We start from the raw sequence: 15,113 nt of genomic DNA on the forward strand, positions 1-15,113 counted from the left end.
ACATCCGTTTCAAAGTGCGGACACCAGAACTGGACACAGTATTCCAGCTGTGGTCTCTCTAATGCCATAGAGATTCATTTATCCACTCCTCGCCTGTCATTTATCCACTCCTCGCCTGTCAGCCTCTGAGTTATTGTTCTCTATAAATGGTGATAAAATCTGAACACACGGAAGAGCAGCATGTTCTGCTTCTGAAGGCCCACCACTAATAAGTAATATCTCAGCTGAGGTAGCAGGATCCATCCCTGGTGTGGAAGGGAAGGCCCTATGACTGGCTTATACCATCCCAGCAAACATACCCTTGAGTTTAGTATTTGAAACCCAAACTCTGTGAATATAGGGCCAGATTCCCAGGTGGTATAAATAAGTGTTGTTCTATTGACTTTAATGGAGATATACTGACGTAAATATGTGAGGATCTGGGCCATTAATTTAATAAAATATCTGAATTCCTTTCTACAGGGTGAAATGATACAATAAAGTGATTAAAAACACACCAAAAACTTACTCATAGTTGCCTTTTTTGGATGCTATATGAAGAGGTAATAACCCATCCTTATTGGCTTTGTTAGCATCTGCACCTTGGGACAAGAGAAACTCCACCACCTTTTCATGTCCATTTTTACAGGCTTCATAAAGAGCAGAGGCACTATCGCTGGCTTGGGTGTTGATATCAGCTCCTAAGAGCACAAAAAACATTGAAGAGCTAAATGGCTAGAATCAGATGTAACATATTTTGGATCAACAGCCCAAGTCTCATGACTTACCTAAGGTTTCAACTACAAAACTGTCAGTAAGGTCAAGTGATTGCTCATATTTTCCTAACACTATTTGCTGGGGTGGGGTGAGAATGTGGGCAAGGCAATAAAAGAACAGCTTATGTCTTCTTCACTGTGTTTTTGCTATGAGGTAAATGTTTTCCCCAGTGCTGAGGGACTGAGTGTAACAGGGTATTCCCTGGGGCCAGCCACTCCACCAAGGACAAACCATTGCATATAAATGGTAATACACTACATAGGAAGAGAGATTAAACAGCAGTACCCATAGGATAATACCCACAAAGGGTGTCTACAGTTAGATTCTGGTCACGAGCTCAGCCCCACCCTCCCCATCTTCTTTACCACTGTTAAATATGGTTGAGGAGAAATCATGTTATAACATGGCCTTTTCTTGCCTGCATGGACAGAGAAAGTCCCATGTTATATAACCCTGTGTTGAAGAACCATGTTTTAATCCTTGTGCATATATCCAGGCTAAAAGATGATTCTGTAACATGGTAGGGATTTTGCATTTTATTTTATTTTTTGTATTGACTAGCTCTAGTCATTACATGGTTTAATGTGCGCACCAGCAAGAATAAACCCTGATAAAATATTGTTGGGCCACAACCATGTTGAAATGTAGCTATTTTTGTGGCACAGTTTTAGGACCTGAAAACCTGTGTCAATTTCCAAACCGGGGCTTCGATTGTAATACACAGTGCCACTCTGCCTTCAGGCTGCCTGATCTATGGGTATCCTAAAAGAGAATTACAATCCATTGGTTTTCTGCTTCCCAAACTCTGATAAGAAACAAAAAAAAAAAAGTACAGCCAATCAGTCTTTTGTTTGGCCGTGAAAACTCCCTGCCAAAGAGAACATTTCCCCCCTAGCTGAAACATCTGTGTTTTGTTTGGCAATTTAAAGATACTGTAGCTCGAAACACCAGGAGAATTTCAATGACAAAACACAAAACAGGGCTACTTTCTTAATGAGAAATAAATGAAATCTTTCTTTTTTATTTATGGCAAACATTGCTTATTGTAAAAATACAATTATATTATTACTGAGATTCTCAGCAGGTCTTTTATGGCTGGGAAATATTGGGCACTTTTACTGGACTTTCCTCAAAACTGAACTTTAAGGGAATACTAACATGTAATTGAGTTGAACCACAAATCATATTCAAATCAGTGTTTTAAATCACGATGGAATAACTGGTTAGTTTTCAATGTCGCATAAAGCTGACTTGTGAAAAAAGTGAACTGGAAAGCCAGCAATATCTTTTGTTCTCTATCAGCCATAACTGCAATCTGTATTTTTACAGCCACATATCTTTCTTTAGAGATTTTTCTTATCTTCATTGCAGTTTAGTTCTTATTTCATCAATATATTTCTATATGCTGGGTCTTATTCTCCTTTACTCTAAGGAGGTTGCACTGCTCTGGCAGTGTAAAGGAGACAGATTAAATTATATTTAGTATAATTATATTTGCATCCCTTTTAAGGTCCTTTTACATGACTAGAGTGGTGTAAGTGGCCTTAGTGTAAATGAGAATCAGGCCCACTATATCTATCTATACAAACACACCGACACATCACACATTGGCTGATTCCCAGCTGGTGTAAATCAGTGTAGCTCCATTAACTTAAATACTGCCTCACCAATTTATACCAGCTGAGAATCTTTATTATTTGATAAACTACATAAAATTCGTTGTTTGCACTGGACATTAACGACAGGCTTAAGCATGGTCTCCTTGTATTTGCTGGCCTGTTCACAGCTGAAAGGGGCCGAGGTATCATTTCTTTGTAAGGGATGGTGAAGCCAAAGGGTTGGTTTTACATGCATCATGAAGTGCCAGGAATCTGCTCTGGTGCATGTGTAAGAGAGATTTTAAGGTTATGAACCCACCTGAGAAGAAGTGAGCACAAAGACTCATGGGACTACAGGAGAGAGCTGGATTCTAAAAGGCCTTTCTGGGGGGGAAGTAATATGAGATGTGACTTCTTGACTCATTATGAGAATCAAAATATTCTTATTCTTCCTCCGACTGACTAAGAAATATATTCTTCCTGGGCCATATCTTGCTTGCCTTACTCACAACAATAGACATGGTAACTTCAAAGGGACTAACTCCTCACATGAGTAATGAGAGCAGGACTTGGCCTTACCTAGGGACTTTAAAACCCTCCCGCCTCCCTAACACTAATAAATGTATTTAGTGCTTTTCAACTGCAAAGTGATTTGCAAACACCTCCTCATTAATCCTCCTGGCACCCCTATGAGGTGGGAATGGTGAGTATGGTATAGCCTTCTGTAAAATGGGGATAACGAGGTGACCAGCCCCAACGCAGGTGTACAAGTGTGGAAGGTACCAGAAGTCTTCTCCCCTCTGTGCCCCTTGCTAAAGGGTCGGACAAAAATCACATAGATTCAAAGACTGATCCTTACCTTCTGGAGCACAAGCCACTTGAAAAGGGATAGGGAGGGAAGGAACCAAGCTAAGGTCCCTCCTACCACCTCGTCAGCCAATAGAGCTGGCTGTCCGAGAAAGGGAGTGTATGCTGCACCCTCCTACAGATGGACAATGCTGCACTTTCTCTGCACGATGTGGAGCTCTAGGAGGCTTTGTGCCCCTCATTGCTCCCACTGGAGACCTGTGGCTCCAAAACTCCTACTCAGGGCTATGGCTAAAAGCTACAATAGAGCCTCAGTGAAATACCCTATGCCACAAGAGGGAGTCCCTTGACCATGGGAAAAAATATCTTCCCTGTGACCTTCTGAGAGACAAGGTGGATGAGGTAATATCTATTTATTTCACTTCAGAAGTTGGTCCAATAAAAGATATTCCCTCACTGACATTGTCTCTGTAATATCCTGACATAGCTACAACAGCACTGCATACTGTGAACCTTCAACATTATGGAAAACAGGACAAAGTGATATAATATTTGAGGAGAACTAGCTTTGCTCAAGTCATATCTTACCGAATGTTCGTGAGCAGACCGTGCTTGGCTAACATTTAACTCTGACCTTATTCTTATCTTTCCCTGTCTGTGACCTATTCTTCTGTCACTGGATTTTTATGATACACATGTACAGTGAGAGTCACAAAAACTTTTGTGTTATCATTGCCGCACAAAGTAAGGGCACCAAATTGCTTCTAAACCGAGTGTCCATTGATACTGAAGAAACACAATCATTGTGCACCTGTATTCTAACCGCAGCACCCCCTTCTCACCCATGTGGACTGTTCTTGCTAGAAGCTTCCATGGGAGCAACAGGTGTTCACCACCTCTGAAAACTAGGTCTCATCTCCAGTTGGCTACTGAAAAACTGAGCCAACCAAAATTAGTGGATACTTTTGAATATTTAGACCATAATATATAAAGCAAATGAACAGCACCACTGTACTCACCACACTTGGCAAGGTATCTCAAAGCATCTAACTGCCCACCCTCGGCAGCCACAAATAAAGAGGTGATCCCATAGGTGTTCTTGCTTTCAATCTTGGCTCCCCCTTTGATCAGGATATCAATTATTTCTATGTCATTCCGGGAGACAGCCTCATGGAGAGCAGTCCATCCCCGATTGCATCGGTGGTTTGCATCAGCATTGTACTGCACCAGCATCCTTACAGCTTCGACGTTTTTGCGTTCACAGGCTGTTTCAACAAAAAGCAGGTCATTTAGGCCAAACTTTTCAAGAGGCCACTAACTCTGGGTGCCACAGTTCTGGGTGCCCCATTACAACATGCTAGAACCTGAGGTACCTAGAATCACAGGCACAGGTGCCGGCTTCTTCTTTGCCCCGGGAGTACTCAACCCCTGCTCTGCCCCTGACCCCACTCCCACGCCACCCCTTCCCTCAAGCCCCCATCCCCACCCTGCCTCTTCCTGCTCCCGCTCCACCCCTGCCCTGCTTCTTCCCACTCAGTTCCACCCCCAACTTTCCTTTTGTAAAAAGCTTTAATCAAGCGTGTCCCATTCCCGCTCCTCCCCCTCCCTCCCAGCACCTCCTGCATGCTGTGGAACAGCTGATCCATGGTGGGCAGAGGCACTGGGAGGGAGGGGGAGGAGTTGATCGGTGGGGCTGCCGGTGGCCAGGAGGTGCTGGGGGGGAGGAGGAGATGGCTGGGGGATAGGGGGAGAGATTTTGGAGTTAGACTGAGTCTTGCTGAGAAGATATGACTGTCTCTTTAAGGCACCAGGAGCCTTGTAATGAAGGGTGGAGCAATGCTCCTTTCTCTCCCAATCAAGCCTCCAACCAGTCAAAATAAAACCCTTGGAGAAGGGCATCACATAAGGCAGAGGGAAAGATTGTTCTGCTAGTAAGCCTTCAACCCTCACTCACAGAAGGAGCAGGAGTGACCTGGGTTCTCCTTGTGAGGCCTTGGAAGAGAAGTGAGAAATGCCTCCAGCCAGGAGGAGCACTGGGAAGAAATCTGTTGGTTATCAAAGTTTGAGTTTAAGATAATTTTGACTTTGAAAGACTTTGGCAGCCATGCCCAGTGGAGCTGGTGCCAAGAAAGTTAAAGGGACCCACCAAGAAATAGGTAATATGCTGCCTGGGTAATACACTGCCACCTGTGGGCAAGCAGATTTTGTGCTGAGACTAGTAAATTTTCGTAACAGTTTTCTAAGGCTGGGTGTGCTTCCATATGCTATGTTTTGTCCCATCTTTTATATTTACTGAAAAGTGAAACAGTCCCTTAAATCTGGTAGCCTATTTTGGGCCAGATTTTCAAAATCCAGTGTCAAGTTGGGTGTCCATAAATCCAGGCACTCAAAGAGAGTGGCCACTTTGTAAAATCTGGGCCTATACATTTACGACTAGGCTAGTCAGAGCACTAGAATGAGTACCATGGGCACTAGACAGAGCACTGCAAAATGTACCATGGGGAACCATCCGTTCACAAGGAGATGGACCTGATGACCTAAGAGAACTTTTCCTTCTCCGAACTCTGATTCCATGGATTTTGTGTGGCTTTGCTGAATAAAGTGTGCTCAACACAAAGCAACAATGTAGCATACCCAGGATATCTGATAGCATTTTTTCATATTAGCATACATCTGTTGTAGTAAATACTGTACATTGTGCCTGTGCCCACACTATAAGTGAATGACTGACGTGTTCTCAATTATTTTTGTTCTGATATCTAATAGGTGCTTTGAATTTTGTATTTAAAAAGACACATACATACTCATATAGAAACAACATGGGCTTGATCTTTGGAGGTGCTGAACACCTGCCACTTCAAGTTGAAATCTAGGGGGCTCAGCACCTCTGAAAATCAGGCCATTTACCTTTATAGAGTGGAGTCTCCCTGGACTTGTTTGTAATATCAGGTTCAGCCCCGGCTTGCAGCAAAGAAAGTAGGCAGTCCAGGTTTCCCCTGCTTGTTGCTATGTACAGCGCTGTCTCTTCCTGAAGCGTACGCTGATCAATGGTTCCCGGGTATGCTAATGAGACGTCATTGTTCCATAGTTAGTAAGGCATAGAGCATATGTTGTCTAACTCTGAGACTGAGAACTCTGTTGCTAATCATTCTGGGGCAGGGATGATCTAAGTATACTTGGTCCTGTCTCAGTGTGGGGAGGATGGACTAGGTGACTTGAGGCCCTACCAGCTCTACATTCCTATGATGATTTCAAACATGAAACACCAAATGCTAAGAAATTACCCAAGAGATGGCTTTGCCATGCCATCCAGACCAGATTCCACTATTCTCTGCAACACCACTCAAAACTCTCTGATAAGAAAGATTCTTAAAAAGAGGAAAATAAAATCACATGACATTACATATCACTCCATATATTAACGCTGCAGTAAATATGGCATCAGAAATCAACGCTGCGCTAAAAAATGCGTGAATGAGTTTGCTGACACATTAAAGTGCTTTCATCTATACAGCTGGCCTGGATTTAGACAGTCATAACAATACATGCTGGCTAACACTCAGCCTTAGAGGTGATGCATTTTCTGGTTATCAGTAAGAGGCACCTTATCTCACTGATGGAGAAATTAACCAGCATGTTAGCGATGGATCTGAAGCAGAACACAACAGCCAAGCCCCTCGAAGTGCAGATCAAGTACAGATGAAGATTCAAAGTTGAGGACTCCGGGCTGGGCCTGCCTGTATCATGGGATAAAGTGAAACACCAAATCCGAACACTCCTGAGCTTTGGGGGAAGTTTGGCTATGAAGCCAAATCTGGATGTAAACTCAGGCCCCTCTCTAGACCATCATCTCTGGTGGGGTAATCCAGGACCCAAAGGGGTGGAAAATTTACCATGTTACTGCACAGAGTGTCTGCAGTCCAGCTTCTCTCACTGAGGGGCTCATAACCAATCAGCACATGCGGCAAAGGTGACTGGCACTGGATAGGAGCAAGATGTGGCCAACGTATTCCCTGAGAACAGGATGACTCAGTGCGGCCCTTGGGCATACTCTGGTGGTGAGGCTCCAGTGAAGTCCGAGCCACAATGTAAAGCTGCCATGCCCCAATGGAAAGCCTAGGGAAGGGTGATGATGCTGTCTTCAGCGGGAGGGGAGGCAGAGGATGGGAGTCTGCATGAGGATCAGAAAGGTGCAACTTGTATCTGCCAGTGCTGGCGGTGCCATTTATTGGATGAAATAGAAATAAACCGGAAGGGTTAGAGCATAAGCCAGTGCACCCCAGAGCAGTGCTCCTACTGACCATGGGTATGCAGCATGCCCTTTGACTTGACATCTTGGAGCATAGTGTTTAGATCCATGCGTTGTGATGCCCAAAATCTGTGCACTGCATTTTCTTTTTCGAGGCACTTTAACCCTTCAAAATCCTTCAGGGTCCCCTCCCCTCCCCCAAATAAACAAAGTCAAAGTGGGTTGAGAACATCCTGTAGATTGACTATAAAATAGGCTAGAGAATAATAGATCGGACACTAAATTAGGTTAAAATGTTAGAAATGTAGGTTGACTATAGCAACTGGTGATTCAAAAAGCAGTTGAGCAACTGTTCTCCAATGGGAACTTGAAACCAAAAGTAAACCAGTAGCCCTATTATTAACTATTAGCAAACAGAGGCCAGGCCAGATCTTGAGCTGGAGTATATTGGTGTAGCTTCTCTGACTTCTCTGGAATTACATTGATTTACACCAGCTCAGGATCTAGACCACTATTTTATACCCTAAGAAACCTGATAATATGGGGCAAGCCTACATCAACCCAGAATAGCGACAGATATCAATCAGCACTTAAGATCTTAACTGTTATTTATTATGTACAGACTGCAAGCTGCTTATTCAAATAGGTGAAATTCATACACATGTACAAAGCTTGAGTAAAGGGTCTTTTTGCAAGGAACTGAACAAAGGTTGGTGTGATGTATTAAAACTCTGTTAAAATTGTAGCTTGTCACTTTAAATTTCAGGATTTTTCCTGATCCTGCTTGCAGTCTGTAGGAAAGTGTGTGATCTGGGCCTAGCAGCACTCAGTCTGCAGCCAGCTAGCCTACAGTAAGGTGGAGTGAGCTGTGCCTCTCTGTTTCAGGGAGCAGCCTGCTTTGTCCCCCTGTGGTTTTAGGTTCTTGTGTGTTATCTAAGAAATAAAGTAGTGTTACAAGTGCAACCTTTCAGCAAGAGTATTAATCTGTCTCTGTGTGTATGCCGTGAACAGAACATGGGAGTGGTTATATTTTCTTCTTTTTGGCTGATATTTTTAGTTTTTCTTCCATTTGTAATCAGTTGTTTTTATTTTACTAACCTCTTAGCAACATTTTCAGGCAGCCTGCTTGGCCATAGTAGGCAGCTTCGTGCAGTGGTAGCCAACCATCCTTGTTAGGTTCGGAAAGGTTCTTCCCTGATTTCATCATATTGAGCAAGGCACTTTCATCTCCTTCCTTGATTGCTTCCACTACAGGATCCAGCTCTCTTTAAAACAATGTTGAAAACCAATGACATTTTGCAGAATTACAGTAAAGCTTTTTTTTTTTTTAAAACCAAGACGGACTGTGAAAGCCTAGGGCCCACTTATGCAAACTAAAATGGCAAGATTTTGGTGGCTCTGGGGTGCACTGGCTGCAATGGACACTAGCTCTATAGTACTATGTGATTGTACTCCCATATACTGCTTTCCTCTAAAAGGTAACTCGGGATGGTCAAACCTGTCCAGAAACCTCTTTCCAATGCTTTGCTCCAAACTCACACCTAACCTGCACCAAACTTTTCTGAGGTTTGCACAAGTTTGCTTAATTGTGTAAAAGAAATGAGCCCAGAAGTAGAAACGCTGAAATACCATGAGGGATTGTTCTTGTGGAAAGCAGAAAGTGCTGGGAACCTCACAAGAGAGCCTCTTCTGAGAAGACAGCTGGTCCAGTTTCTAAGAAGTCAGCAATGTAGTTCAGATCAACACCTGAACCTTTGTGTAAAGATCTGAAATCACGTCCATTGAGTTAAGGAGGGGAAGAGAAAAGCTGTCCACCCCAATGAAACTCCAAACACAACACAGTAAGGACTAGGTATTAAAAAATGCTCAGTTTCCACTTAGGCACCAAAATAAGTGGCCAGATTTTCTGAATGTTGAGTTCCTTTGAAAATCTGTCTGTAGGAATCACAATGGGAGCTGCTGAATGCAGAACAGTTGTGAAAAACCGGTCCTTTTTAAAGTATTTATATGGTATCTGAGCTCTTGAAAATCTGCCCCTTAGCTCTTTAGAAAATCCCTAAAGGCACCTTCCTGAAAACCCCTCACCCAGGTGAGTAGTCTTCATTCCCATGAGTAGTTCTTTGAATAAAAACTACTGGTGTCAGTAAGGGGTTTGCTGGACCAGGCCCTAGATGCACTAGCCAAGCAGACTCCACTGCAGCACAGAAAGTTTAATGAGTGTCTCATTGGAGCCCTTGTGTGATTGGCCTGCAGCACAGCTGGTCAGTATAAAAGAATAGGTTTCAGTGTAGCAGCCGTGTTAGTCTGTATTCGCAAAAAGAAAAGGAGTACTTGTGGCACCTTAGAGACTAACCAATTTATTTGAGCATAAGCTTTCGTGAGCTACAGCTCACTTCATCGGATGCATACTGTGGAAAGTACAGAAGATGTTTTTATACACACAGACCATGAAAAAATGGGTGTTTATCACTACAAAAGGTTTTCTCTTCCCCCCACCCCCAGATATTCTTGTTAAACCCTGGATTTGTGCTGGAAATGGCCCACCTTGATTATCATACACATTGTAAGGAGAGTGATCACTTTTGATAAGCTATTACCAGCAGGAGAGTGGGGTGTGGGGGGAAAGAAAACCTTTTGTAGTGGTAAACACCCATTTTTTCATGGTTTGTGTGTATAAAAAGATCTTCTGTGCTTTCCACAGTATGCATCCGATGAAGTGAGCTGTAGCTCACGAAAGCTTATGCTCAAATAAATAGGTTAGTCTCCAAGGTGCCACGAGTACTCCTTTCCTATTACCAACAGGAGAGTGGGGTGGGGGAGGGGGGGGAGAAAACCTGGATTTGTGCTGGAAATGGCCCACCTTGATTATCATACACATTGTAAGGAGAGTGATCACTTTACATAAGCTATTACCAGCAGGAGAGTGGGGTGGGGGGGAAGAAAACCTTTTGTAGTGATAAACACCCATTTTTTCATGGTCTGTGTGTATAAAAACATCTTCTGTACTTTCCACAGTATGCATCCGATGAAGTGAGCTGTAGCTCACGAAAGCTCATGCTCAAATAAATTGCTTAGTCTCTAAGGTGCCGCAAGTACTCCTTTTCTTTTTATAAAAGAATAAACACTCTGCTGCTTGGTTCTGTCAGAAACAGGACAACGTCTGCAGCAGGAGCAGGAAGGAAGCGGGCAGTTTTAAAAAAAACCCTGAATCTTGTGAACTGCTCAGACTAGTTACTGCATCTCTAAGGCAGGTAGCAGACGGCTGAATTCCCACTGCAAGAGCGATTCGGGATGGGGTCTATTCTGAGTAGTCCAGAGCAGGTGGGCTGGAGCACAAATGGTGCAGGAAGCATCTTCTCTTCCCAGCACCCCATTCAGGCCCCAGGCAGAATGATGCTACTGGCTCTCCCTGAGCATATGGGGGTTTGTAAGGGCATGGCCAGCTTAACTGGGGGTGTGATCAAGGCTCCCACACATACACATACCCAGTCACTTTCCTGCTAGCACCCACAAGCAGGTGGGCAGGGTAATTTAGGTTGCCTCTTTCTGCAGTGAGTGCTCAGTGCACTCTCCTCAACACATCTTCACAGGCATTGTGACATGCAGACACCATGCAGGTGGTCTCCCTCCCCCCAGCACTTTCACAGGAGTATGGGCACAGTTTGGTCCCCTCCCCCTGCTACATCTTCCCTGTCTGATCTCTCTATCTAACCTATCCAGCAGTTTTCCCCAACAGTACCTGTACTCAGCCAAGCACGATTACGCTCTTTCACAAGGAAGAAGTCCAGCCTGCAATGGCAGCTTCCCCCTTCGGGTCAGAGCCACAGCCCGCGAGGAGGAACACCACGGCCCCTCTTGAGAGCGTGGGAGAGGACATGTACCCCTGCACATAGGAGCCCTGTACAGTGAACAGATGAGGCTCAAGCTGTCCTGAACACATTGACCAAGCGCATTGATAAGGATCAGGCTTCTTCACTCAGATTTGATGCCCTTTGACATGTTTATGTTCCTGTTTCCCAGGCTCGAACTCTGAACTTCATGATGCAGTTAAAAATAACACCCGCCTGATTCCGTTGTGATTGCGACATGGAAGCCAGTGTGTATAAATAAACCACAACACACACATCCCTTTTCCTCTCTCCCCTGTCATCTCACGGACGTCTAGGGACCCACAGAAGCCTGCACATGTGCAGTAGGGTGCGGGGAGCCGTAGGGCTGAGTAGCCCAGGAGTGACTGAGTGTGTGTAGAGGGCTCGGGAGCGGGCAGGAGAGGGCAGGCAGGGTGGACAAGGGAGGAAATGAATAAGATTCCCTCAGGCAGTACTATGCATTCCTCCCAACACACATAATGCCACAACCCCCGCCACCCAAAAGCCTCCAGCTGGCGAGTGAGGGCAGACAGACAACAAGGCTAATTTGGAGCAAGACACAGCGAGACGGAGACACTTACACAGGCTGGGGGGTGATGAACAGGCTGCCGTTGTACCTTCGTCTGACCCCCCAAGATGACCCTGGAGCTTGGCCTCCGGACTGGGCTGCCAACCTGGAGTAGCGATGGCACGAATGAAATAAAGAGAAATACTCTGCATATGAGAAGCAGGTCATTTTCAGGCCCCTTAATAAAGGCAGGAGCCAAAAGAGACACACAGAGAGAAGGAGCCTGCCGCCGTGGCTTTGAATGAAAGCAGATGGCCACGGCTTGCTCTGTGCAGAACTCAGCTGCTCTCTCAGCTCTGAATTATTTTTGGCCCACTGAGGAAGTGTCAGGGGATTTGAATGACCATATAAGACAACAATGAGGTTAACCCCCCCACACTACACAGGAGGAAGATACAGAGCTAGATGACATTCTTCACCTCAAGGAAAGGAGGATCTGAGAGCACAGTCAGATGAGGAAGCCTGGTGAGGGGTTGAAATAGGGTCATTAGCACTGTGCATTCAGCAACGGGCCTCATGCCGGACCTTACCCTACCAAGGTCCTAGGCCAGCTAAAGACCTGGGGCCACAAACCTTCGTGCAGGCTCCCATACCTCCCTAGTAATAGGGTGGGCAGGCTGTGCCCTTGCAGAGCACAGGAGCTCTAAACTGCCGAGCTCAGGCAGAGGTGGGAGAGCATCAGTCATTGTGCAAGGCAGCAGATGCTGTCCTGTGCTAAAATCAGCAGGAGGCAAGGGACCCTTCGGAGTGCAGGGCCAAAGCTGACAGATCTGCCCTTAAGCTGCCCCATATCAGATCCCCACTTCAGACGCTAAGCAACAAGACCAGGCCCCACAACAGGTCTTATATCAGGCGCCGTACAGAAGTACCTCCACCAGATCTTGTAATACTACAACAATCACAGTGGGTAAAATCCTGGCCCCATTTAAATGAATGGAAATTTTGCCAGGATTTCACTCTGGGTATACAAAACACCCATGACACCCATCACATTGTTTGGGGGCCTGTAATAAACGTGGCATCATAAGATTACAATTACAGCTGTCAAAAATACACAAAATATATACAAATTGTTGTTCTTTTGCAGGGTTTGAAACACACCTTTTATTTTTTGATTATTTGGATTTTTTTAATGACCTTTTCCATCTTTTTTGAGAATTTTTCATTTTTAAAAATGAAAATCACAAATGTTTGCTTTTTAAAACAGCAGGTTCCTGTAACCCAGTGGGCTGCTTCGGCGTTGGCACCGAGCGTGACATTGTGTGGTGAGAGGGGTCTGCCTAGATGCGGAATTACTCGGGTGCGCCTGGGTGTACATGAGCTCAGAATTTGTGCCGAAATAAACAAAAGCAATACGTTTGTGACATCTCAGTCGTGTTTATAGCCGTGTGTTTTATATACGTAGTTTGGTTCTTTTGTGTGTGTGTGGGGAAATCAGAACCATTCCACATTTTTTCATAAAAATTCTGCAAGCCTCACCTGACTAGAACTAACTCAGGAAAGCCCTCTGCTCCCTGCGGAGCGATGAGGCTGCCACCTGAGTGAGGTCTCTTTAGGTAAGAAAAGGTTGCAGGACTGGTCCAGTGTTTTGCAAAGATACACAACTTTTAGCAGACATTCGGGCCCGAGTTCTAATCTAATTGACAATGGTGTCAGGCCAGAGTAATGCCGCTGACTCCAGTGGACCTACCCCAGCGGCAATGAGATCAGAAGCTGACCACTGTAAATTAATTACAAGCTGGTCTGTTAAATGAGTTTCCGTGCTGGTTTGTAAACCTGTTTAGATAGCCATTTTCCACTGTGGGCTTTGTGACAGCTCCAGCTCACTCACACACTCACCTGTGCCAAGGATAAATCTGGTTCGGTGGGTTATGAGAGCAAGGACGAGTCAACGTAGGTGGCTCTCCAGGGGCTGTCATGACCGATTTCTGATGACTCTGGGCAGCTGACTGACCTGAGGGATCTTCTGTCAAGCTCTGTTCTATGGCCAGTTGAATAAGCTCGTCTTCACTCATGCTACTGTACAGATTGTACTCTTCATGACCTATTGTTTTTCTCTGGGTGTTTGTTGTGGCCGTGATCTTTGTAGCCATCCTCTGCTTGCCTAGTACCAGGGGATAAGAAGAAACTGTAAAAATCAAAATCTTGAAAATGTGCAAGTGACGTTCAACCATCTTGTGTCCAGGGTCAGATCTGCACCTTGACTTATACTGACCAGGAGTCCTTAGCATATTTTCAGTCGAGGAGAAAACACATTTTAGTGAATCCACTAGAAGCGACATTTAAATTTAATGGGCTTGATTTCTTTTTTTCTCTTTTAGCCCTCTTATAATAATTTCACCTCGTGGACCCAGCTAATTTATCTCTTGCTAAATGGGAGAAGTTACAAGTGAGTAAAGCAGACTTTCTTCTGCTTCCTTCAGGTGAGGGCACTTCTGGGCAATAAGATGTAGTGGAAATGCCCCAAGGGATTAAGAAAACACTGTCAGTTTAAAAATGAATCAAAGAAAACATTCACATGTCCCCCTCTGTGTTACTCTTACTTGTCTTTGATTATTGAAGATGAAAGTTGCTGGGCCAGATCCCCAGATGGTGTAAAGTAAGATAACTGTTGATTTCCATGGAGTTAATCCCATTTACACTAGCTGAGGAGCTGGCCTGTCATGCCCTTTTCACCCTTTACACTATTAGGTTACTTTCTGTAGTGCACTCAGCTTGAACAACAAAAAAGATACTGGTCAGTTTCACTTCTACACATCTGCTCCCTCTCCTGACAGCAGCACTTCTGCAGGCCCATGTTCCCATTGGTCACCCACCCCTAGCCTGTGCTAAATCCCTGGCTTTTCAGGGCCGTGCAGACACAAGGGCTGATTCTCTGCTGCCCCCACACCTTGTGCACTCATTTACACGTGTGCAAAGAGGGTGTAAAATGCTACCCAGTTGGAATGGCAGTGATTGATGCCTGCTTTGCATTCAGTCTCTGCAGGTACAGTATATGAGACTATACAAGGCGCTGACTGGTGGACAATTGGGCTCAAAGAGCCCAAGTTCATTTCACATATCCACTTGGATGGGAGCATGCTGTACAGTGTGTCTTCCACCCTGTCTCCTTCCTTCCTCAAATGTACACTAAGCCCCAACATTAAAACCAGCCGTGTGTCTCCCATAGGATTTGGGGGAGGGGGAAGAAAGGAGCATGCAGCGGGGACAGCATTCCTCCTTCTGGCATTAGCAGAGGAGTGAATATGTCTCCTAGATAATCACCT

The 15,113-nt window shown here is 44.8% G+C and overlaps 1 protein-coding gene across 2 annotated transcripts in view; it reads right to left on the bottom strand.

Moving 5' to 3' along the window:
• The window catches only part of ASB2 (ankyrin repeat and SOCS box containing 2), a 46,752-nt gene that overhangs the window by 15,478 nt on the left and 16,161 nt on the right, over positions 1-15,113 (bottom strand). Inside the window, exons 4-9 of one of the 2 annotated variants that reach the window (XM_043549169.1) lie at positions 13,687-13,975; positions 11,861-11,953; positions 8,509-8,675; positions 6,069-6,224; positions 4,181-4,426; positions 509-680 (exon numbers count right to left, since the gene is read on the bottom strand). In XM_043549169.1, the coding sequence (XP_043405104.1) occupies positions 509-680; positions 4,181-4,426; positions 6,069-6,224; positions 8,509-8,675; positions 11,861-11,953; positions 13,687-13,940 (1,088 nt within the window). In that variant the 5' untranslated portion in view covers positions 13,941-13,975. The remainder of the gene's footprint in view (positions 1-508; positions 681-4,180; positions 4,427-6,068; positions 6,225-8,508; positions 8,676-11,860; positions 11,954-13,686; positions 13,976-15,113) is intronic. The other variant, XM_007063447.4, reaches the window with a different exon arrangement.

Source organism: Chelonia mydas, chromosome 6 (assembly GCF_015237465.2).
Source record: "Chelonia mydas isolate rCheMyd1 chromosome 6, rCheMyd1.pri.v2, whole genome shotgun sequence".
In the NCBI taxonomy this organism is placed as follows: Eukaryota; Metazoa; Chordata; order Testudines; family Cheloniidae; genus Chelonia; species Chelonia mydas.